Source organism: Cygnus atratus, chromosome 1 (genome assembly GCF_013377495.2).
Source record: "Cygnus atratus isolate AKBS03 ecotype Queensland, Australia chromosome 1, CAtr_DNAZoo_HiC_assembly, whole genome shotgun sequence".
In the NCBI taxonomy this organism is placed as follows: Eukaryota; Metazoa; Chordata; class Aves; order Anseriformes; family Anatidae; genus Cygnus; species Cygnus atratus.
The window spans coordinates 152,867,906-152,890,972 of NC_066362.1; the positions used below are offsets into that span (position 1 = coordinate 152,867,906).

At 42.1% G+C, this 23,067-nt stretch overlaps 1 protein-coding gene across 1 annotated transcript; it reads left to right on the plus strand.

Annotated features, from left to right (window-relative positions):
- Positions 1–599: 599 nt before the first annotated feature.
- Positions 600–22,249, plus strand: SLC15A1 (solute carrier family 15 member 1). Its single transcript, XM_050712815.1, has 23 exons — positions 600–930; positions 2,659–2,684; positions 5,168–5,252; positions 5,340–5,481; positions 7,635–7,754; positions 7,921–8,020; positions 8,259–8,349; positions 10,198–10,281; positions 11,336–11,418; positions 12,592–12,678; positions 13,330–13,419; positions 14,174–14,218; positions 14,326–14,358; positions 14,485–14,573; positions 15,506–15,587; positions 16,984–17,109; positions 18,392–18,541; positions 18,970–19,019; positions 19,629–19,736; positions 19,876–19,972; positions 20,407–20,553; positions 21,338–21,445; positions 22,064–22,249. The coding sequence occupies exons 1-23, from the start codon at positions 600–602 to the stop codon at positions 22,247–22,249; spliced, it is 2,460 nt and encodes an 819-aa protein (XP_050568772.1).
- The last annotated feature ends 818 nt before the right edge of the window (positions 22,250–23,067 follow it).

Below are 23,067 nucleotides of genomic sequence, written 5' to 3' on the forward strand. Positions count from 1 at the left end.
CCGTGTAAACACAGCTGAGGAAATCCGGGCTGTGCTGTAGCTCTCCATCACAGGCCAGGGCAGCCTTCTTTAGAGCCTGTAGATACTCCACGTTGCAACACATCGCAGTGCCTGTTGCATTTGCACCTGAGAAGAAATCGACCTGTCCAGCAGCCAGGTAATTACTACGTGCGCGCAGCAGGAGAGGCCACCAGACCCATTGCACAAACCACAGCCCAGCGTCGCTCAACACCAGGATCAAAGGAGGCTTTTATGCTTCCAGCAGACATTTATTTTTTGGTACTGCCGACTAATATTTCTCCCTTTCCGTGCTCTGGGTGCTTCCAAACCTCAGTGCTGCAGTTTTCCTAGCCCACTCCTGACATGGGCCGCGCGCGTGGCTGCCCCTTCGCGCCCTCAGCTCCCCACCCGTGCGTCTCAGGTATGCAGCCGAGCCACAACTCGGCGTGAAAAGTGTGCTGCCTGACGCTGAGAACATCAACAGGATAAATAAACAAACAAATAAATAAGTAGAAAAATAAATAAATAAAAGGAAAACCACAGACACACTTAAATAAATAAGCGAAACCAACCCTGGCCCCAGGCACCTCAGCGGAACGATGCCCGATGGAAGGGGGGCTGTGGCCGCGGGTCGTGTCGTGTCGTGTCCTATCGTGTCGTGTCCTATCGTGTCGTGTCCTATCGTGTCGTGTCGCATCGTGTCGCCACCCCCGGCGGCTCCGGGGCCACCCGCCCCTCCCCGCCACCTGCGCTGCTGCTGCGGGCGGTGCCGGGGCGGGGGCCCCATCGAGCCGCCCTTAAATGCCGGCCGCCCCCGGTGCCTTCCCTCTGTCCCGTCCCGTCTGTCCGTCTGTCTGTCCGTCCATCTGTCCGTCCATCTGTCCGTCCGTCGGTCGCCCCGCGGCCGCCAGCAGCGCGCCGGCCCCATGGGTAGGTGCTGGGGGGGCGGGCAGTGGGACCCCCACCCCGAGGGGGTTTGGAAGAGGGGGGGTCCCCAGCGGGGTCTCGCAGTGCCTCGGCTGCTCAGGGTCCTGTTTAACAAACACGGGGTTCCTCAGGATTTCTGGGGGTGTTCCTGCAGTTCAGTCCTTGGGGGTGTTGGGGGCTGCCCCAAAAGGGGGCACGCCGTGAGCAAAACCCCGTCTTTTTGCTGGAACTGGTGCAAAGTGCAGGATGCTCTCTGCTTGGGGAAGGCTGGCCAGACAGCTTCCCATGTTGAAATGTTGGCTGTCTTACGTGATTTGTATATATATTATATCATATTTAAATATATAATGTATTATAAAAATAATGGGGTGTGCGTATATGTGTATATATATATAATGGTGTGTGTATATACGATGGTGTGTGTGTATATATATATGAGGGTGTATGTAATGTAAGATGGTATGTCAGTGCTGACCATTCCTGTAAAAGAAGAATAAAGGTGTAAAGTCAAATTGGTTGACCAACAAGTGTCTCAAACACCAGAGTCAGTTACTGTTCTCTGGAAAATGTCTCTGCCAAGTTTCTTGCTGAGGTAATAATCTTACCCTCTAGTAACAACAAAAAATCTAACAACCAACTAAAAGTTCCATCACTATTATTGTTAGCAGTAGTAGTATTGTTATTATTGTTATTATTATTTTCCCCAAGGCTGAGCTAACAGATAGGCGTGAGCTGCTCAAGCAGATGTTCCCTGTGTGTTACAGAAAGTTTGCAGCATGGTGCACATGCTCTGGAAATGACAAAAAGCAGAAATAATCAAGGAGTTATGAAGATAATCTCTATTGCTAATGCTTAGTTATCATCCCATATATCTGCTCACGAGTTGTGTAGGGGACATTGCCAACAGCTTTAACGACCTGGGTATTTGCATGTGCCCTGACATTGGTATGTAAGCACTTTCTGGATGTTACTTGATTTTTAGGAAGATACATTCTTGAATTATATTCATGATATGTCCTGTCTTTACAGTGAAGATGGCTGTCCACTTCTTTCCACTGAAGGAAAGAATCAATTTGTTTTAACAGTTTTGAAAAGGAACTTAATCACATTTTCTGCCAAACACCTTAGTGTTGCTGTCAGCTCTTCTCCTCTGTTTTGAACTATGGACTAAATGCTAGCAAACATATTTTTCTTATAGGGATCTATTATGAGCACACTTCGTTTGCAGGCAGGGATTTCAAAGTTCACATCTTGTACTTGGTCTTATCTTAACGATAATGAACTTGTCCATGTGGTGCTGTAGGAAATGCTGACATCCACTCCGTGGGCACCGTGTTTATCTGCAGCGGTGCGAGCCCAGCCAAGCGTGCCCTGAAGGACAGAGCTTGTAGGGGCTGCAGGCCGCTGTCTGCAGTTGCAGCGCTGCTCACCACACTGCTGTGGTGCTTTGCATCATCAATCCCTTTTGATTTTTTCCCCTGGCAGTGTATGTGAGTCCATGCTTAGCGTGAGAAACAAAAGGAAATCAAGTTTTTTTCTAATAACCTTTCTGCACCATAAGAATTCTCCCTCTGACTGAAAATTTACGCATCTTGAGCGTATGTGTGGTTACCGAACAATACCATGTTTGCTTTTCATGATTTGTTTTAAGCTGAGTTTTTCCCATTCTTTTTTGCTTTGAAGAAGTCTTACTCAGTTTCCATTAACTTGTGTTCTTTCCCCTCCCCACAGCTGCAACAAGTAAGGACACAAAAAAGGTAAGTACTGCTTTCTCTTATGCTATAGCAAGTTGCTATACTCACTCTTTGGATTACTTTGGGTAACTTTAGCTGTGTGTGGGGGAAAAAAAATAAAAAATCCTGTAAACATAAGATAAAAATACTTTACCTATAAAGTAATACGTTACTGGCCAACACAAACACAAGATAGCCTGGCAGCTCCCAACATCCCAGCTAGACGTTAGTATGCTCACCACCCTGATAAGATGTCTGAAGAGCCTTTGTTGGCTGGACAGACATCAGCTGGGAGCAGAAGGGTCCCTGGGGCTCATCCTTGGTGCTGCTGAGCTGTCAGCATCTGCTGGCCCTCCTCCGGGACTTGTTTACCTTATGGTGTTAGCAGTCTTCCTCGTGAATCTTTGAACTGTTAATGACACCTGTCTCAGCAGTCCTATATCTGTCTGCAGCCTTGCTTTTCTTATCTTGCAAGGCTTTACTCTGCAGACTTTCCCTGCAGCTTTCACACAGCTTCCTCAGCAGCTGAACTCGAGGGTGTGCAGCTGGGTGGTGCCGGGCCTGTACCTGGGATGCCTTGCAAAATGCAATGGGGTTGTCACCTCTTCTGTGGGGCAGCTAGTGCTTTCTGGACAATGGGGATGGCAACAGCAAATGTGTCAGTAGATGCGTGTGCATGCACACGTATAATGCAGCAGGGGCTTGGGAGGGCAGTATGGTGTGAAACACGGACATGTTATCAAGGCATAACAGCATATTTGTTTGTTAGAATCGTCCTGGGGAGAAAAAATAACTTACCTCATGAAAGACCCCGATGGTTCCCCATTGACCGCCTCAGGAGCGGTGCTCTCAGCCTGCTCCCGACCCTTTCCTGCCAGGTCCCTAGCAGGGAAGTTCATTGCAGAGCACAGGTTTGCGCTCTTCGTTAAGGCCTTCGTTGCGCTCAGTGTTGCGCTCTTCGTTAAGGCCCTATCCGCAGTCTTTGCTGGTGATGTGAGCTCTCTGATTTTCCTTCCCCTTGCCAGGCAGGGTATCCCCGTACCAGGTTTCTTTCCTTTCAGTATGCAGACTGAAATTCTTTGTTTCACCGAAAATACGGCTAGTCTGGTTCCTAAACCCTCACAACATGAAGGCGAACAATGCCATGCTTTTTCTTCTCCACACTTCTTAAATTTCATGTTTCACTTCTTCTGAAATGTTTTAATCCCCCCTGCCCCCCAGCAGTTATCATCGATCCTTAAAATCTGCATTGCTTTTTCTTTCATTTTTAGACAGTTGATACATACACTTTTATTTATTCTAAAGCACCAAAGTAAGAGACATCCAAAGATCTGCTTTGCTTGGCTTTTTGACACCATGTTCAGATGGCTTTTGGTTTCCCAAGTCCTTGTAAGGCTGTATTGCTCCTAGCTGAAGTAGTTTCCACTTGGATAATGTTTTAGAAACGTTTCTCAGAACTTAAATTACAGATAAAAATGGCTTTTATTTCCTTGTACAGAAAATATTTTAGTGTGTATTTCTAAAAACTTAGAGCTGACTGATCTTTGCAGTTAACTGGGTTAAACCACAACAACAGTCTAGGTGAGTCACTGAAGTGGATGCGAATTGGCATAGCTTTAAGGACAAAGTCCTGAGTTTTATTAAAAAACTGATTTTTGCAACTTTCAGAATTAAAGCCTGAGAAAGTAAGTTATGGAGAATTATATCAACTTGTACTTCTGGTATATTTATAGAAATGGTATTGTATGTTCATCCACTAAGAAAAGAAGGTGATCAGAAATTAAATTTCCAGTCCTACCACTTGTGCTAAATTTGCAGCCGATGGGTGCTTTTCCACTCCGTCACAATGGCAAGAGCAGTGTCACAAATTGTATTACGGCTATCATGCAGATGCCTATCACAGCAGCTGAAGGATCAGGAAATCTGGCAGTTAGTGCCATAGATTAAGAGCAACATCAGATTTATTGACAAGAAATGGGGGATTCTTCATCTAGCAGAGAACATGCAAGAATAAGGAGCTTTCCTGAGATTTGTTTGAAGGAAATGTGTTCATCCCAGCTGGAGGTATTTAACAGTAGTGCCAGACTTCTAATTCCCTTGTGGTGCTGGGGTTTGGGCTGTTGGGTTTCTCTTCCAAAAATGTTGGCTTTTTGCTTGTGTTTGGTTACCAGTCAAAATTACTGCAAGTGTTAGATGCTTAAGATTTCATATGCATGAAGCACAAAGCTTGGAGGTCCAAGCTTGGAGGTCCAATATAGCCTTGCTAAAGATGCCATGCGAAGGGCAGATGAGAAGTGTGTAGAGCTCTGGGGATAGGGAGGGGAGGTGGGAACTGATCTGGATTCGGGTACAGAGCGTCCTTCCCCTGCAGCCCATGCAGCCTCCTGACGCCTGAGCATCCAACTGCTCCTGCAGGGGCTGTATGGATCTCAGTCGTGCAGCAGGTCACAGCACACCGTGTCAGTCTGTGTTGTATTGAGCTCACGCTGTCTGTCTCTTGTCTCCAGTCAAACTGCTTTGGCTACCCCTTCAGCATCTTCTTCATCGTCATCAATGAGTTCTGCGAGCGGTTCTCCTACTATGGCATGCGAGGTACGTCCCACGCCCTGGGTCTCCCTGAGCCTACCGTTCCCCAGCCCTGATGTTGGTTTGTAACCTGCTATTTCATTCTCCCTACAGCTGTGCTCGTTCTGTATTTCAAATACTTCCTGCGCTGGGATGACAACTTTTCCACAGCCATCTACCACACATTCGTTGCTCTGTGCTACTTGACGCCGATCCTGGGAGCACTCATAGCAGACTCCTGGCTGGGAAAGTTTAAGTGAGTGCTTACTGCCCACCCCAAAAAAAAAAACTCCAAGATTTTGTTTGTCCCCAAAGCTTGAGGTTTCAATCTATTCTTAGCTCAGATCTGAAACTGCGCTAAGGGTTAACAAACATTACAGGTCTGCTAATCAGTTAAGGGTACTAGTCTGTTTTCCATGTTTTTGCGTGTTTTTCTCCCAGCTGGACAAGATGCAAGCCTAAGTAAGGAAGGGTTTTCACCAAGCTGCGGTAAGATAGATACTGGAGGTATAATTGCACCAGATTGCATCTTTAACAGTTGCAGATAGCCAACGAAATGGTGAAATTGTATGTTATCTGTATGTTGTTAAGTGAAACTTTTAGAATATATTCTAAAGTATCCTCTAATTTCGGTATTGACTTAACATCTTGGTGGGAGGTTTTACTGAACTGCAACTTTTTAAAAGGACAAACTCTGTTTTTGCGTGCATGCAGTCACTCCGAAGTCATGCTGAATGTCGTGCTCCAAAGTGTTGCCAAATTGCTTCTAACAACCTGATCTGGCTCTCCTTTACCGGTGTCATGATTCTAATAGTGTTTACTTTGCCAGAAAAAGCCCAGTAAAGATTTTTATTGAGGGTTATGAGTCAGGAATGCTTGTTGTCTTGTCAAAGGTCCTGTAGCGATTAGAGATGAGGCAGGCTGCGTTGTCTTCAGCCCCTGCCAGCTGTGCTCTTTGTAGCTGGCCTGAATGAGAAGAAGAGGAAAAAAAAAAAAGAACAAAAAGAAACAGAAAAACCCTTCTATTTTGTCTTTTACTTGCTTTATCAAGATGGAGCTTTGCAGACCTTGCATCCCTTCCCTGCTGGTAACTGTGCACTGGTGCTGCAGCTGCCAGACTCCTAGCAGGAGCTCAGTAGGACTGCTCAGAGCTTAGCACTGGGACTTCAGCTCAGCAAGAAAACACATGCATTTGGAAAATGATCTAATTGCTTGCTGGTTTTAATACATAGGTACCTTAAAACACCATAGGGTGCCGTGAGGAAGGCTGAAATAATGCTTGTATAAATGTCTATGATGACAAGAGTCAGAGGAGGTTACCCAAACTTTGTTAAACGCTCACAGGAGAGCCTCAGTCCTTACACAGTCCATGTGCCAAGGAGCATGCTGGGATCTGCTCCAGATGGCGTTAGATGTGAAGTTCTTGGGGAAAACAGTACAGAAACTATAAAAATTACTTTTCTTTTTTTTCTCTAATTGAGTAATATATATGCAGTGCCAATCATGAAAGTACTCTCTTCACAGCATGCCTCACAAATAAAAACCACAAGTTTTTCCCTGGTCAGCTCAGGTTCCTTTTCCATCGGAAAGTTTTTCCCAAGTTGTTAAGCCAAGCAACTACAGAAACCACAAGGAAGTGCTATTTTAAAAGTTTTTTTTTTAATTTTTTGTAGTAAGTACCACTACATAGCACATTTAGCTTCACTGTTGCCCCACTTTGTATAGATCTATACCTTGATAAAATGAAGAGCATTTATCAAAATTAGGTGAATCCTGTTTTAAAGTGAGAAGAACTTGGTCAATGGGATGAGTGATGCTTCCTCTGCTGCTCTTGTATCATGGTGCTCCAAGCTTGCTGTGAGGGTTTCCTGCCTTCATCAGACACATTTGGGTTGGCCTAGGTCCCTTCATTCTCATGGGCTGCTCTGCACTTGGGACTGCTGCTTCTGCGATCTGTTTTTGAAATAACCTGGCATCACTGCATCTTATTTCTCCTGCGTATCCTCCAAGCAAACTTGGGTCTGTGCCTATTGAATGGAGTCCCAGCCACAAGAGCAGCTGAACATGAGCTATAGTCAACTACTTAAGTTCTAACAAAGTTCAAATGGAGAATGTTCTTCCATACAAGAAAGCAAGGCAAGATGACAAATTCTTCTTAGTTAAACAGGGCTATATAAAATAATTCTGTTAAACAAAATAGTTGTAGTAGAAATATTATTGTGACAGAGGTATGCGGAAAGAGTTTTTACAACAGCTTGTGGTAAGCTGAGTCCATAACTTGTCATATCTGTTAATTATGCTTCTTTGTTAAACATCTTTGGAATAAGCAGAAGTCTGCATTAATTATGTGTATGTATGCACACATAATTGTCAATGTATATAAAAATTTATCTTCTCTCTTTATAACAGGACCATTGTCTCCTTGTCCATTGTCTACACGGTTGGGCAGGCAGTCATGGCTGTAAGCTCCATCAATGACCTGACAGACCACAACACAGACGGCACTCCGGATAGCATTGCGACGCACGTGTGAGTTGCCTTGTACACGTGTGTTCTCCATGTTGGTGGGGGGACAACTTAAGCCTTAAACTTACGCTACCTGCATTTCAACTGTCTTGCAATCAGCCTTGTATACATGCTGTAACTAAGACAGCAGAGAGATTTGTTTTTTCATTTTTTTCCTACTTTGTCCTAGTGCCCTGTCTATGACTGGCTTGATTCTCATTGCACTGGGCACTGGTGGCATCAAGCCTTGTGTGTCAGCGTTTGGTGGAGATCAGTTTGAAGATCATCAGGTAAGAATATATTTCAGATTTTTAGTCATGTACATGTTCATATTAATGCCTGACTATTATAGTAATCTGATGTACATATTTAGGCAAGTACCTTATTTCACAGCTTCCTGAATAGCTGAAGAACAAGGTAGATAACTATTTGTTTTGAACTGTGCAAAGAGTTGCTGATGGTTCAGTCTAAGCCTATCAACATGGCTCTGGCTAACCCTTTCTAAAACCATTTTTGTTCTTACTGTAGGAAAAACAAAGAAGTAGATTCTTCTCTATTTTCTATTTGGCCATTAATGCTGGAAGTCTCTTATCCACTGTAATCACACCAATTCTCAGAGGTAAGTCCAGTCATTTATTCGTAAAATAGTTAAATAGCAATAAAGGATGAGTGTTGGATTGCAGTCACGTAGGCTTAAATGAACAGGCAAATCAGTCTTCGCATTTTCTTCTATGTCATCCAACTTCTTACGGATGAGCAAAAAAAAAGTTTCAGATCTGAATTGCCTTCAGATCTAGTACTTCTAAAGATATACGCTGAAGTCATCACAACTTCTACGTCTAAAGCATGTTTTAATTCCGTAGAGGTACAAATACTGCACCTCCTCCAACGTCTTTAAAACTATAACTAAAGGAGTTTTATTGTTTGGTGGGAAGGGAGGGTGAGAGTGCTCCACTCTGAAAGTGAGGAGTATCCTAAAGAGTGGCCATACAAAGTAGGGAAGCATTTATGCACATGCACACACACTGTTCCATTTGATAAAGTAAATCATCTTCTTATATGATCCAAGGAGGTTGATTTCTTTTCTGCTTGTAATGAGCAGCATGATTCCAAACGAGAAGCAGACCAATTCACTGATCCACATGCACAGAGATTTTCATTGCAAGCTTATGTAGATGGGGTAGGGATGTGCTTGGCATGAGTTTGAGGAAGGCTGTTTTTCTCAAAAGCAAGAAAATAGAATGCAAGCTCCGGAATAATCCTAAAGTACTGGACTGAAATTCTGGCTTTTGGATTCTTTGACAGCAGCTGAGTGGAACAGACCGTGTGGAGCATTTTAGGTGCTTGCTTAATGCAAATTCTATTCTTTCTCAAAATGGAAGGAGATATGCAGATGGTACAACATGCAGCTTGCTTCCATGCTTATACAGGGTGAAAAACACCTTGGAAAAACTGGCAAAAGCAGCTGAGGAAAGTGATACCATTACTTTCTGTGACAGTTTAACTAAAAAGATAATATATAACTCAAACCAACACATTAATTAGCTGCAAGCTATTTTTTTCTAATGAAATGATTCGTTTCTCCTTTAGTAGAGGTGTGGTGAAAATTATTACTTCTAGTCTTTTGTTACTTTTCCCTGTTAGTTACTACATCTGCACTCAAAGCATCATTTCAGCATGTGTGCATGAAGCTCATGGAAAAATAATCACCAACTACTGGCCAGGGGTGTGTTTGTGTGCATATTTTTCACAAGTTACACTTGTTATGTTACTTATCTTCACTTATGAACTTGTCTCAAAACCTTTATAATCTAGGGCCTTTCTCCCCAAGAACGTGAATTTGGCCATTTTTAACATGATTCTTCTTTCCCCGTGTAAAACTAAATGTAAATCTCCTATGAGGAAAGGCTGAGAGAGCTGGGACTGCTCAGCCTGGAGAAGAGGAGGCTCAGGGGGATCTCATCAATGCATACAAATACCTGAAGGGAGGGGGTGAAGAAGATGGATCCAGCCTCTTTTGGTGGTGCCCAGTGTCAGGACAAGAGGCACTGGGCACAAACTGGCACCCAGGAGGCTCCATCTGAGCACCAGGCAGCACTTCTGTGCTGTGCAGGTGTCGGAGCACTGGCACAGGTTGCCCTGAGGGGTTGTGGGGTCTCCTCCTTGGAGACCTTCAGAAGCCACCTGGACGTGGTCCTGGACAGCCTGCTCTGGGTGTGGCCCCACTGGAGCAGGGGTTGGACCAGATGGCCTCCAGAAGTGCCTTCCAGCCTCTACCATTCTAAGAATTTGGTGATAAATAATTCCCCTTCCCAGTACTATAAGGCAAATTGGATTCTGGTCATCCATCCTGCTAATGTCACCAGAGGTGTTTCTTATTCTTGAGTCAACAATGAATGGAAAGAGTAGAAACCCTACTTAAAACATTGACAGCAGACCCTGGGACTAACATTACATTGTGTTTCAGCTCAACAATGTGGCATTCACAGCAAACAGCAATGCTACCCACTGGCATTTGGAGTTCCTGCTGCCCTCATGGCTGTTTCTTTGAGTAAGTTGAACTGTGCATCTTGCTGCTTCAGCTGTAGATATGGTTAGATGATAATGATTTCCAAATAATAAGAAAGTGATTGAAATCTCCAGATTTCAATCTCTGATATGAAAATTGTCATGTAATATACTGTCTATGTTGCTTGGTCTACTGGGTTGTATAAGTAAATGATCTTTTGAATGTAGCATGAGACCTCAGGGAAGATATGGTTTCCAGAAATTATTCATAGCCCAGCACAGTGAACTATGCAAGGTAACTGTCCTTGCACTGGTGAAATACCATACTGGTATGCCAGTATTTATCAAGCTATTGCATTTTTACTAGCTGTACCACAGATTACGCCCTGAGCCTTTTGGCTGCAGTACAAAGACCAAGAACTTGGTGCCTAAAGAAGCAGCTTTTGGAGGTTTTGTCTTTGTTTGTTTGTTTGTTTCTCTCCCGATGGAGTGGCTGGTGTATGCCGTGGTATCCCTCTCCATGAGGGACCTGACCAGGAGGCTGCCCAGGGTGGGACACCAGCTACCATTGACCCCTTCTTATCAGTGCACCCAACCCAGGGCGACGGCAGCTTCGGGTGTTTGCCCATTGCCTTGCCCAGCACGTGGGAGGGTGAGGCCAGGGAACGTGTCTGTGGGAGCTGTGAGAGTGCCGGCAAGTGGTGTAGTTCAAGTGAAACCTCACGTGTCCCTGTGTGATGTGAGATGCAGTGCCCTTGGCTCATGAAAAGGAGTCATTAAGCTTTTAATCAGATGCATCAAGGCCAATGAGAAGGTCCAGAGTGGTTCTCATTTTGACCATAACTCATGTCCCACTGAGGATGGCCACTTACCCCAGGAGTTTTAGGATTTACTCCTGTGTCATAAATCATAGTAATCTGCTGATACTAATTTGATTTCTTTTACCGTGTAGTAGCATGGCAATAGTCACACTCATTCCTCCTTAAAAAATTTACTTTCAGCCTGATGCAATTTCTTAATTGTTAAGGTTTTCATACCTTTTTTTTTTGCCACTGTTTTCAGTTAATCACAAATTGCTTTCTGTTTGCTTATTGTAGTTGTGTTCATGATTGGAAGCGGAATGTACAAAAAGGTTCAACCTCAAGGCAATATAATGGTTCAAGTTTGCAAATGCATTGGAGTAAGTAGTGCTTGTGCTCCCAGAAAGCCTGACAGGAATTTTCAAAACTGCTCAGTACACTTGCCTAGAGCAGAAATCTCTCAGATTATGAGGAAAACTTAAGAAGTTTTCACCTCTTCTTTCCAGAACACTTCTTACTGGTACCTCCAGATTTAGACTGCCTTTTTTATTTACCTGTCTTTGTTTATATCTGAATTTACACACAGAAGACAAAGCAAGATATTAATCACATGTAAAAGCTTATTCCAACTTCAGGGAATCATCCTTTTGCTCATTTATGTACTTTTCTGTAGCCCTGTGGGAAGACAGGCAAGCGTGCAATGACTTGAGTCAAGAACAGAGGTGCTAGTATATCTTATCAGCAAAAATATATTGCTTAGGAAAATAAGGCATTGTTTACAATGCAGAGGTATATTGAGCGCCACTGTATTAAGGAGGTCAGGGGATTATATCTCAATATAGTATATACTGATATATAAGTATCAGTATAATAAATACTGATATATAAGGAAGCCTGCAAGGAAGGGAGCTAAATCTGCGTGAGTAGCACTGCACATCCCACACTTGGCAGTGTCTCAACTCTGAGATCAGGGGACTTTTCATTTATGAGCTTCTTCATTCCCCACACAGATCTGCTGGCTTGTTACAGCCCAGACCATTGCTTGTCTTGTAAGCACTGCCGAAAACAAATCTCTGTATGTGACTTTTGCTGCCTCTTAGAGTGCTGCCCCTAGAGCCCAGCCCAGCTCAGCCATGCATGTTATGAAAGTTTGTGATTCCTGCAGGACTATATTTGTGTATATTCAGTATCAAGGAATTTCTACAAGATGCAGTTTTTTATAGTGAAATGTGTTCTCGTAGCCATTCATCTCTGAAGAGCTGTGCAGATGACATTCTCTCTTGATTGCTATATGTGTTAGCCTTAAGTAGGCAGGCCTTCAAGACCTAACAGCTACCCACAGTTAGAGCTACTCAGAGTAGCTCTGAGCTGTTTGGTTTACCTAGTCCCATGTGCACACTTCACTGGATAGGCAGTACGAAACCTTACATTCGTTATTCCTGTAGATGCTTAGAGAAGGTAGCAGAGGTCTCCTTTACCTATGAAACAGCTGATAGATAGTCTTACAAATGTTTGAAATGTCATTAAACAAAGTTCTAATGGTCTCTCCCCAGTTTGCCATCAAAAACAGGTTCCGGCATCGCAGCAAGGAGTATCCCAAGAGAGAGCACTGGCTAGACTGGGCGAGCGAGAAGTACAGTGTAAGTACTGTGTGAGCACTCCTGTGCCTCAGCATCCTCTGACTCTCAGCTCCTATGCTGTCTGCTCTGATCCATTGCTTTGGGTGCTAGGTAAATAGTTTTGGGCCTCACAGCCATGTAGAAGTTGATGGCCTTGTGTCCCATAGTCCCCCGACCACGTCCTCTGCTCCCTGACCACATCCTGTGCTCCCTGGTCTCCTGTCCACCTTGCTCTCCTGTCAATGGCAGTGCAAACCTTAGTCTTTTCCCTTTATTTTACTTTTGCCTATGTGTATTTTTCACGTGTGAAGTGCATTCCTCAGTTCCCCATCATTTGAATTCCTCCTACACGGTGCTGCTAAAACCTACCAGGAAAACAAAGTAGTGGGGAGCTAAACCTCCTGCTGCTGTTGCAGTGTGGGCATGGCAAGAAGCACAGGCCTTTCTGCTATCAATGTCACCTTTAACCAGCAGCCCTCCCCACACCCAAAAGCAGACCTTGTACTTTTTAACAGAAGTCAGCAGAAGCACCCACAACATCCAAAGTTCAGGATGTGGGTAAACACTGCATGAGAGGTCTTGTGTCTCCACCTGCTGCTGTGCGGTGAACAGCAGTGGTAGTGTCTGAGGTTTTTCACTAATTCCTTTTTTTATAATTCTCCTTTGCTGCAGAACCGACTGATTACTCAGACTAAGATGGTGTTGAAGGTGCTGTTCCTTTACATCCCTCTCCCCATGTTCTGGGCGCTTTTCGACCAGCAGGTAAAGCAGAAATGGTTTGGCTTTGCAGTTCTAGCTGTGCCATGTTGCTACGTGTTCTGGAGTCACTGCACCTAGAAGGGTGCCTGTGCGAGGGTGGAAAGCACTTCTCTGCAGATTCCTTACCCTGATTATAATGCACTGTGGTTATTCTGAGTCAACGTTCACACAGTGTCCTGTGGTCCAAGAGCAGCCAGCTGAAATCCGATTTATCTGGGCATTCCCAGTGACTCTGACCTCAGCCTCTCCAAATCTTGTGCAGGCCAGCACGTGGAGGATGAGACAGTAATCTAAAGCTTTCTTGGCTCCAACTCTTCTTCGCTGTCAGTTGAGATGCAATGCAGGGTCCTAGTGTAAGTGCTCTGGAGACCCAGGGAGGAGATGAGCTGGGTGCCAGCCTGCTTAATCAGAGTGATTAGTTTGTCACACGTACCTCACACCTTTAAGCATAAGCTTCTAATTGTGTTGGATGGAGTGCTCACGACCCATGAAAGCAGGTTTTCATAGTTTCAGGTATTGAAGTGTGAATTTAGGAGGGTATCTGAGAGAACCGGTGCCTGAAAGCTTTATCTAAGGCAGAGCACATTGAGTTTGGTCCAGCCTGGCTGCATCATGCTTTTTTACCAGTGAGCTGTAACTGAGTGTGCTCTGCTGCGATCAGGCAGACACCTTTCCAAACACTTTACTTAAAACAATTCAAGAGGAACTTTGGGAGACTGATTAACTGTGGGATTTAATTCTCTCTTCTTCTGTCAAGGGGTCAAGATGGACACTGCAAGCCACCACGATGGATGGGAACTTTGTAGGTTACCATTTTTTTTGCCTTTTTTCCTTAACATTTCCTTTTCCTATCAGTTTGGTTTGTTGTCATAGAACTAAATCCTATTTATCTTTTTTCTTTTCCACCAGGGAGCTATTCAGATTCAGCCAGACCAAATGCAGGTATAGTAATCTTCTGCCTGACAATCCTAAGTACTTCCCAAAGATGATATCCATATATTATTGCCCTTCATAAAAAGGACTTTGAAGATACTTACTTTTATCCCTTGTTATGTTCATCTTTAACAGACTGTCAATCCGATCCTGATTGTTATAATGGTGCCAGTTGTCGATGCTGTGATTTATCCTTTAATCAGGAAATGCAAGATAAATTTTACGTAAGTTGATGTGTTTACCTGACTTCAGCAGAGGCTCATTTTAGCGGTTTCTTTAAGCTGCTCTTCTGGCCCTAAACAAAAGCAAGCTTCCAGCTAAGGAAAAAATGATGCTGTATTTAAAGTGGGGTTAATATTTAAAATAATAGTAATAATAAAAGGACTTTACAAATGGTACATAAAGGCACCACAGCCTAGAGGAGAAGAATCTAATAGCACAGTGACAATGTGAGTTTTCTTCAAACTAAGGGCAAAATCTTTTGACTGCAGGAGAGAGGCTATCTACTGTTAGTGTTTTCCACTAACCCTTTTTCCATGAAGTAATGAAAAATTTGGGGTGGGGGGTGGTGCTGGGCTGGAAATACTTTTCTTCATTTGTAGACACTCTGAATCAGACAATTGTTGCCATAAATAAAATATCTACCTTAAATTTACCCTTACTGTTTAACTGAATGTCAGTAGATGTCTCCCAATTCAATATATTTCCATTCAATATTTTGACTTAAACATAGCAATATAGACAAAAGTTGCTATCCTTTTGTAGAAGGTGTAACTTTTTGTCTTTTCATTGTTTCTGAGCTACCAACTGTACTGGATTTTTTTTTCTTCCTGTAGATCAGATTTTCCCAACTCAAATACGGAAACCTAACAGCAGTTCTGTTTAGATGATGGTTAACTCTAGAAATGAGCCCAGTAGATGCAGAGTAACAGGTTAAGATGCTGCAGGGAACTTAATTTCCCAGCAGTGTAACTCTGAACTAACACTAAGAGCTACTTGGTGTAGCTGAATACTTTATCTAACGTCAGCCCTTTGGACAGTGACAATCTCCTAGTTGTAGTCATTTTAGCTTCCCGTTATGGAAAGGAAAACCAGCACTTAAAGTTTTGAATTAATATTTGTCTTAATTTGCATATATGTTTTGTTGCTGTACTAGGCCTCTGAGGAAGATCACTGTTGGCATGTTCCTTGCTGGACTGGCTTTCATTGCTGCTGCCCTTGTGCAACTGCAAATAGATGTAAGTTCAGCCTTGTGCAAGTACTGAATACTTATACTTTGTTGTTAATGCAGAACAGTCTGTTTAAGGTGAAAATGAGCCAAATATGATGCGTAAAATACTTGTAGCCTAGGAACCAGGCATGTGATCACAGAAGTAGTGGAAAGAAATATATAAAGTATATTGCAATACAGTGTGATTAGCATAATAAAGCTACCTATGAACACCATACTGCAAAACATCTCATCTGCCATTATCATAAATCATGCATTAAAGGCAACCTCAGGTCTTTAAACTGAGATTTAAAGCTGAAAACCAGAGGTTTTCCCTACCAGGGAGCTGCTTTTCATCTCTGATCTCTTCTGACATCTAAACTGGAGGTGAAGTGTGAAAGGCCACAAAGTGTCATCACACCATGAGTAAAAATGATTCTTGTTTAAGGCAGGACTCATCACACTTAGCTTTGCTTGCTTCAAAGGGAGGTGTCATGCCTGAAAGATGTAGGTTTTTCCATGTATCTGGGGAGTCTGACACTTCTGGGCAGTGATTATGGTATCCCAAGATCTGAATTGCCATCCAGAGCTGTCCTCCTGTCTTCACGCACTATTGAGATAAGATGCTCAGCTCTTAAAAAGCTTGAGTTAGGAATGAGGAATTCTCTCCTTTTTGTCTAAGTTCAGCAGTGAAATAAGCCTTATACTCAACTCTGTCTCCAAGTTGAGAGTAAAAGGTTTGGCCTTCAGTGGGGATGGATGCATCCTGAATACCCTGTTCAGAGGGCCAGAGCATATCCACAGACATAACATAGATATGTACCTGCACTGGGCAGAAGCATGGCCAGAGCTGGCAAATTCCTTGACTGTTGCACAGGAACTTTCTGCAGAAGGGAAGATTTGGACCTTTTTTTTTTTTGTGTGGTTGTACCTGAAGAGAATGAAAAAGACAAGTAGAGGAAGGTCGAGGCAGAACTGCAATACATACAGCTCTTGCAGCTCTTGAGGCTCTGCAGGAGCAGAAAGTACTTACTGTTAGATATGGTGGAAAGTGGAGTCTCCAGAAGTTGCTCAGTTTCTTTGGGCTCACACCACACAGTGCCTGTATGTGCTTCTGGCCAGTTCAGCAGCACCAGTGCTGGGAAAAAGAGTCAGAACATTGTACAAAGAAGTTCAGAAACCTAGACCCCCATAGGATGTGGGAGAAGACTGCTCCCTGACCTGCAGAGTGGCCTTGATAGCAACACAGCTTGTGAGACTAGCAAATAAAACAGTTATTAAAATTGCATCCCTACAACCGATAACCACAGATCATCAGGTAAATGGTAATCTTTGTCATGAGGTAAATAAGAGTGCAGTAATTATAGTACCTTTTTCATGTGACTTAAGATAGAGCACTGATTTCACTTCTTTCTATCCTACAGAAAACTCTTCCAGTTTTCCCTGCAGCTGGGCAGTCCCAAATCAAAATAATAAATCTAGGTGCTGATAATGCAAGAGTAACATTTGTACCTGAGAATTTGAATGTGAGCGTAGAACCTCTGCAGGGGGTAAGTAGGGGGAGATGGGGAACATCAAGCCACAAAACTGAATGGAGCAAGCCAAAGTCATTCTTAACTAATGGCTCAAAATCGATTCTTTTCTATTTTTTTTTCCTCTATTCATTTTAAGCATTTCTTCCTCTTGTGGCATAAATTGTTACTGAAAGCATACCAGGAATAAAGAAATAGTACCTATTTCAATATCCTAAGTAGAACAAGTTAATATACTAGTAATATACTTATTAATGGCTTTCAACTAATTGATAACTTTGCTCTTGCTAAAAAGGTGCCATTTCTTAACAGTAAGAACAGCCCGGACTTAAAAAAAAAAAAAAAAAAAAAATAATAATAATAATAATAAAAAGAAATCCATCCATGTCTAGGAAGTCACTGTGCTTACTGTAAGAGATCACTTATGTGAACAAGGAGATTTTTGTGTGGCTACATTGTTCAAGCTGCAGACCTTGCTGTCAAAGAACCTTTTCAGGTTCTTTTACAGCAGAGTTTTGATTGTTAGCTCTACTGACAGCAAAATGCAGTGGAGCTGATGGACCTTTTAAATAATGGATGCAAGGAAGTCTTAGCAGCACAAGTATATTCTCTGGTAGCCTGCTGCCCTGTTTCCATATGTGAAGTTTATATAACCATGATGATCACCTGAATATGAAGGATGTGAAATGTTCTACTCCCTACTGTAGATGTTTTATAATCCAGGTGTTTTGAATTGAATTCTCTACACCTATAATATATTAACATGTTTATTAAAGAATATTTGCTTTCCATATTTTAAGCTTCTGAAATGTAGTTAGAATATCTAAAATACATATCCTGGTAATAGTTGTTTCTGTTATGCTGAAAAGACAAAAGATGCAAAAGATGCAATTTGGATTAGCATCTTGGAGGAGGAGGGGCCATTTGGAAAATGCTGCGCTCTACTTAATGCTATTGCTGTCTCTATTGCTAAACAGAATTTTGCTTGGTGGTGGCAAACCTGATTTAGCTGGATAAAGAAATACACAGGAAAATGTAACAGCTCTTCCATAATGCTCGTAGGAAGTTTGTAGTACTTTACGACTATTTTCTTCCTTTACACAAATGTTAAATATTGATCAAACAAAATTAGTGTCTGACATAGAAAACTACAAAAATGGAAGTTAGGAGATGCTCGTGATCTCTGTTACTTCAGAAGTAACATCCCCGTAAACTTACGACCCACTGAATCGAGCATTTCCTCAAAGGTATAGGCAAATGCAGTTGCATGGAAATTCACAGCAATTTGTCTTCTTTGTAGACGGACTACAGGACGTTTGAGATTTCCCAGTTACAATCTGTAGTGGTAGCCTCTGGAAGTAACAGTGCAATACTAAATGCCACCAGTGCAAGTGGAAACCGTCACACTCTCACAGTTAAAAATACGATGTCGGGCATTGCCACTCAGTGGGTAAGTCTACCTAAATCCTAAGAAATATGTTAATGTCTTAGCAACTATCTATGTGGAGTGTGGGAAGCTCAGAGGACAAGCTCTGGGGAGCCTCTCTTTTGTCTTGTTTTCCCTCTCCCTCTCTCTGCTGCCTGAGGGAAAACTGCACCAGTGAGACTGAGCTGTAGAGAGCAGGGCAGGATGCTGGGACAAAACAATCCTGCAAAGCAAATGAAAAGACACTTGGCCATCTTAACTTGACAGTTTCAAAGAGGCTTAAATATGTGGCCTTACAGCATTTTCTAGTAGATACGTATCCTAGCAGTAACCTAGAGGTAAGGTCTGGAGTCTTGCCCTGAAGCCTCTATTGGCTTTCGCTTGTGTGTAATATTGCACATTTAAGCTGTTCACTGATGCTTATTAAGCCTCTTAATGGTCTCTTCCACCAGCTGCTTGACAATGTCACATCAAAACCAGAAGAAGGAAAGAATCTTATCAGGTAAATTTTGTTTTGCTCCTCAGCTTTGCAGTGGTGCGATTACCCCTTCAATCTACTTCTTGGGTGGACTCTTCTTGCTCAATGTCACTTTCTATACTGTAGGAGATCTCCATTTGCTGGACCCCTCACTCAGATGCTTAGGGGGTGTAGGAACTTCCAGAACACAATTCATCTGAGCTATCTTGCATATCTATTTTGGGTATAATTTAGCTAAATCTTGGAAGTGAGTGTTTCACTCTACTGTCTAGACTTTTTCTGTTGTTGTTGACAAGCACAGATATAGATGTCTACCTCCTTTTTAATCTCAGATATGAAGTGTCCTACCACTTTTCTGTTTTTCTTCCACGTCTTCCCTTTGCAGATGCATTTGTTACTGACTGAAGTAAATGCTTGCTTCTGACATTTCCCTAAGCAAGAAGTGGGATGATATTGGATCTAGCTTGCTTCTTGCATTAGCCATGTCTTAAGAGATTTACAGTTCTTTCAAAAGTGTTAATTTTCAAAAGTGAAAGGGGAAGGCTTTAATACTCATTGTGCTGCTAATATATAAACTAAAACCTCTATTCTTTGGAATACTAAAAAAAGTATTCATCACTTTTTATTTTACAGATTCATAAACAATTTGCCTTGGACAGTCAATGTCACTATGGGTGATGTGGATTTTGGAGAACTGATACCTCTCTCTGCCAGTAATTACGGTGTATTTTCAGGAGGCAGGTAAGCATTTCCTGCACCTTAATCTAACCACTTAAAGAAATAGACATACTTGTCCTTGGAAAAGGACGTAGAAGCTTTTTATGTACTACACACAATTGGCTATACCTATGGACTGAACTGTGGTCTTTTCTTTCTTCAGAACAGATAAGATTGTGGTTTCTACAAATGTAACTAACTGTACAGGTACTTCAAACTCACTTGGATTTGGCGGTGCATATACAATTATAATTAATGAGGTGAGGTGCTGTTGGATGGACAATAGTGTTCTTTTCATTTTAATATTCTTTAATTAAAAAAACACTTGAACAATTATTTATCTTGCCTTTAATTATACGTATGGTAGAATTCTCATATGTTAAACTGTCTGAACATAAACACTTCATTAACAAAGGTAATGATGAGCATGATACTGATATAATGCAATAATTTGTGTTCATCACTAATGGCTTTAAATTCTTAGCCTTACTGTACACTAAGGATTTGCATGAATTCTGCTCTAAAATAATTACTGCTTTACACCTTGCTGTGTGGTGCTTCATATACAATATTTTTACTTTCCCAGAACTTTGTGTACGTATATATAATTACACAAATGATGTAGAACTGTTTAGATTGCCCTTAGTGTACAGACTCGTTATTGCTGTTCCTAATGTGTCACTTTAATTTTCAGTGTTCTGGAAATGTTGCTGCATTAAACTACAGTCAAGATATTCCACCCAATACAGTTCATATGGCTTGGCAGATCCCTCAGTATTTTATTCTAACATGTGGAGAAGTAGTCTTCTCTGTAACTGGGCTGGAGTTTTCATACTCACAGGTAGGTTTTGCCACTCAGAGCCCTCTAAGAGTCATGAGTTAAGTCCTTACCCTGGTACAAATCAAAATCTTCTGTGACCTCTTGTTTTAAGAGGAGGTTTCATCATTGTTCAAACAAAGCAGTGATATCTTTAGAGTCCCCTAGAAGGACTGTAGGCTGGTGCAGAATGGGCTTGTTTCACTAAGTATTCAGTGTTCTCCATGGAGCTATGCTGAATTATATCACATGAAGATTTGATCACCAGTCCTCAAATTACCTGACATGTGACATTCTGTTGAAAATAAGTGGAACTGTATTGCTGCTGTAAAAGCAAATTAGAGACTTCTCAATTATAAAATGAGACAGTACCTTATCTTCAGGGTTGCACTGGCTTAATTATTTTTTTCCCACACAGTCTTTAGCAGCAGTTTAATTATACACTCTGAATTGCCCTGTCTTCTAACTTCAATTTGTATTACTAGCTGTGTGTTTCTTCCCTTAATTCTGAGTCTACATACTGCAATGGTGGGAACATAAGTTGTGGATTGCTTGACTATGATGTGCTCAGTTTCTTCATTTGGTGTGTATCATGTGAGACTGAGCCAAACGTAAAATGTGCCTGCTACTTGGTGTGTACAACGTAGGTGTTATAGCCACTATTAGAAAGCTCTTGTTCCTCAAAGCTTTCCCTGGGTCTGTTTAGTTCTGTTTAGAGAACCAGTGCTTGTTATAAAGTAAAGAATGCTGTAAACATCAGAAAGTGCTAGCGGTGTTTGACTAAAAATTAAGTGCCTTGTCTCTGTAGGCCCCGTCTAACATGAAGTCAGTGCTGCAGGCCGGATGGCTGCTGACAGTGGCTGTCGGTAACATAATTGTCCTTATCGTGGCTGGAGCATCCAAACTCAGTCAGCAGGTAAGCGCACAGGCAATTGGTGTACTACTATATTACACTACTAAAAAGCAGCCCTAATACAGGGGGGAGTCACAACCAATAATCCTCAGTCATAACTTTTGAATATCAGCTATTACAGTGGAGTTGTATTTTCAACTGGAATACACGAGGCTGAAGTCTTAGGTAGAAGAGTTTACCAGTCAGCTGTAGAACTAGTCTCACTCTCCACCCAGGTCAGTAGAAACTTTACCCCTGCCAGCCTGGTTTAAAATGAGACTGCCTTACCCTCTTGCCCTCTGGCCAAAAGGAGAGGCTGAATTTCTTCTTCAATCTTTTTGGTCCGTTCCCACACTTCCAGGAGAAGGGTACTGTTAAACTTTTCAGCATGCACAGGGCTTTTTCTTTTCACTTTTCAGTGAAGACAGAACAGTTGACAGGGTCTCAATTTAGAGATGCTTTAATATTTGTTGTACACATCTAATACTTGTTCCTTTAAGTCATACACTACTGGTTATGTGTGCTCAGTTCCACATTTGGAATTAACTTAATTCCTTGCAAATGGTAAGACGGTGTATTTCTTTGAAGGAATGACCATTGATGGCTTAATTATATATTTGTGTTTTGTTTTGTGTTTTACAGTGGGCAGAGTATGTGTTGTTTGCTGCCTTGCTGTTTGCAGTTTGCATTATTTTTTCTGTCATGGCTTATTTTTATACCTATATTGATCCAAATGAGATTGAAGCCCAACTCGATGAAGAAGAAAAACAAGTCAAAAAGGATCCAGACTTCCATGAAAAGGAAGTTGAAGCTGTCTCTCAGATGTAGAAGGTGTATTCAAGAGCACTTGTAAATCATGGTATCCCATTAACTGTCCATGCAGTAAGAGGAATCAGGGTATTGCTAACAGCACTGGATAATATGCCTCATTGGAGATGTTAAGAAAAAACTGTTCTAACTTTAAATGCAGCCTCTTGAATCAAGAGGAAAAGATTAATCTCTTGTACAGAACATGGTATCCTGAAGAAACTCCCGCAGAATTTGCACTCTTAAAATGTACCTCAAGCTCAAATACCATAGCATTAAAATGTTGGAATTGCACTTGGCACTATTAGACCCTGTGAAGAGGTGTATTTTTGTACTACATTTCAATTTTATATCATGAGAGAAACAAGTATTGCCAAGCAATAGTAATTGAAGCCGAACTGTCTGCATGACCCGTCTACCCTCATTGTTACTTGAAAGCAGCAGGTCACACGTGCCTTAAATTCTTTTGTATGTCCTTAAGGATTGTGGGAGCAAAGCTCCTGGATTTCTCAGGTTAAAATGTTGTCTGCACTCCACATAGCAGTGACTTGGACATGCACTCTGCTGTTCTTTGTATGCCTGTTAACTACCCATTTGACTCCTGGTATGTTCTTAATTAAATGTATTAATGAGGTGTCCACTGAGGTAAACAGACAATGGCAAATGATATTTGGAATAACAGCAATAAAGCTTGTCTTGTAACAAAATATTGAAAGTGGGGTAAGAGTACTAATTTATTTTTGTTTAATTTTGTATGTTTATTTTTGTATGCTGCTGTCTAGACTGCCAGGGTGCTAGGATGGTCTTTCACGTATCTTCTGTTACAGAGAAGATAAGAT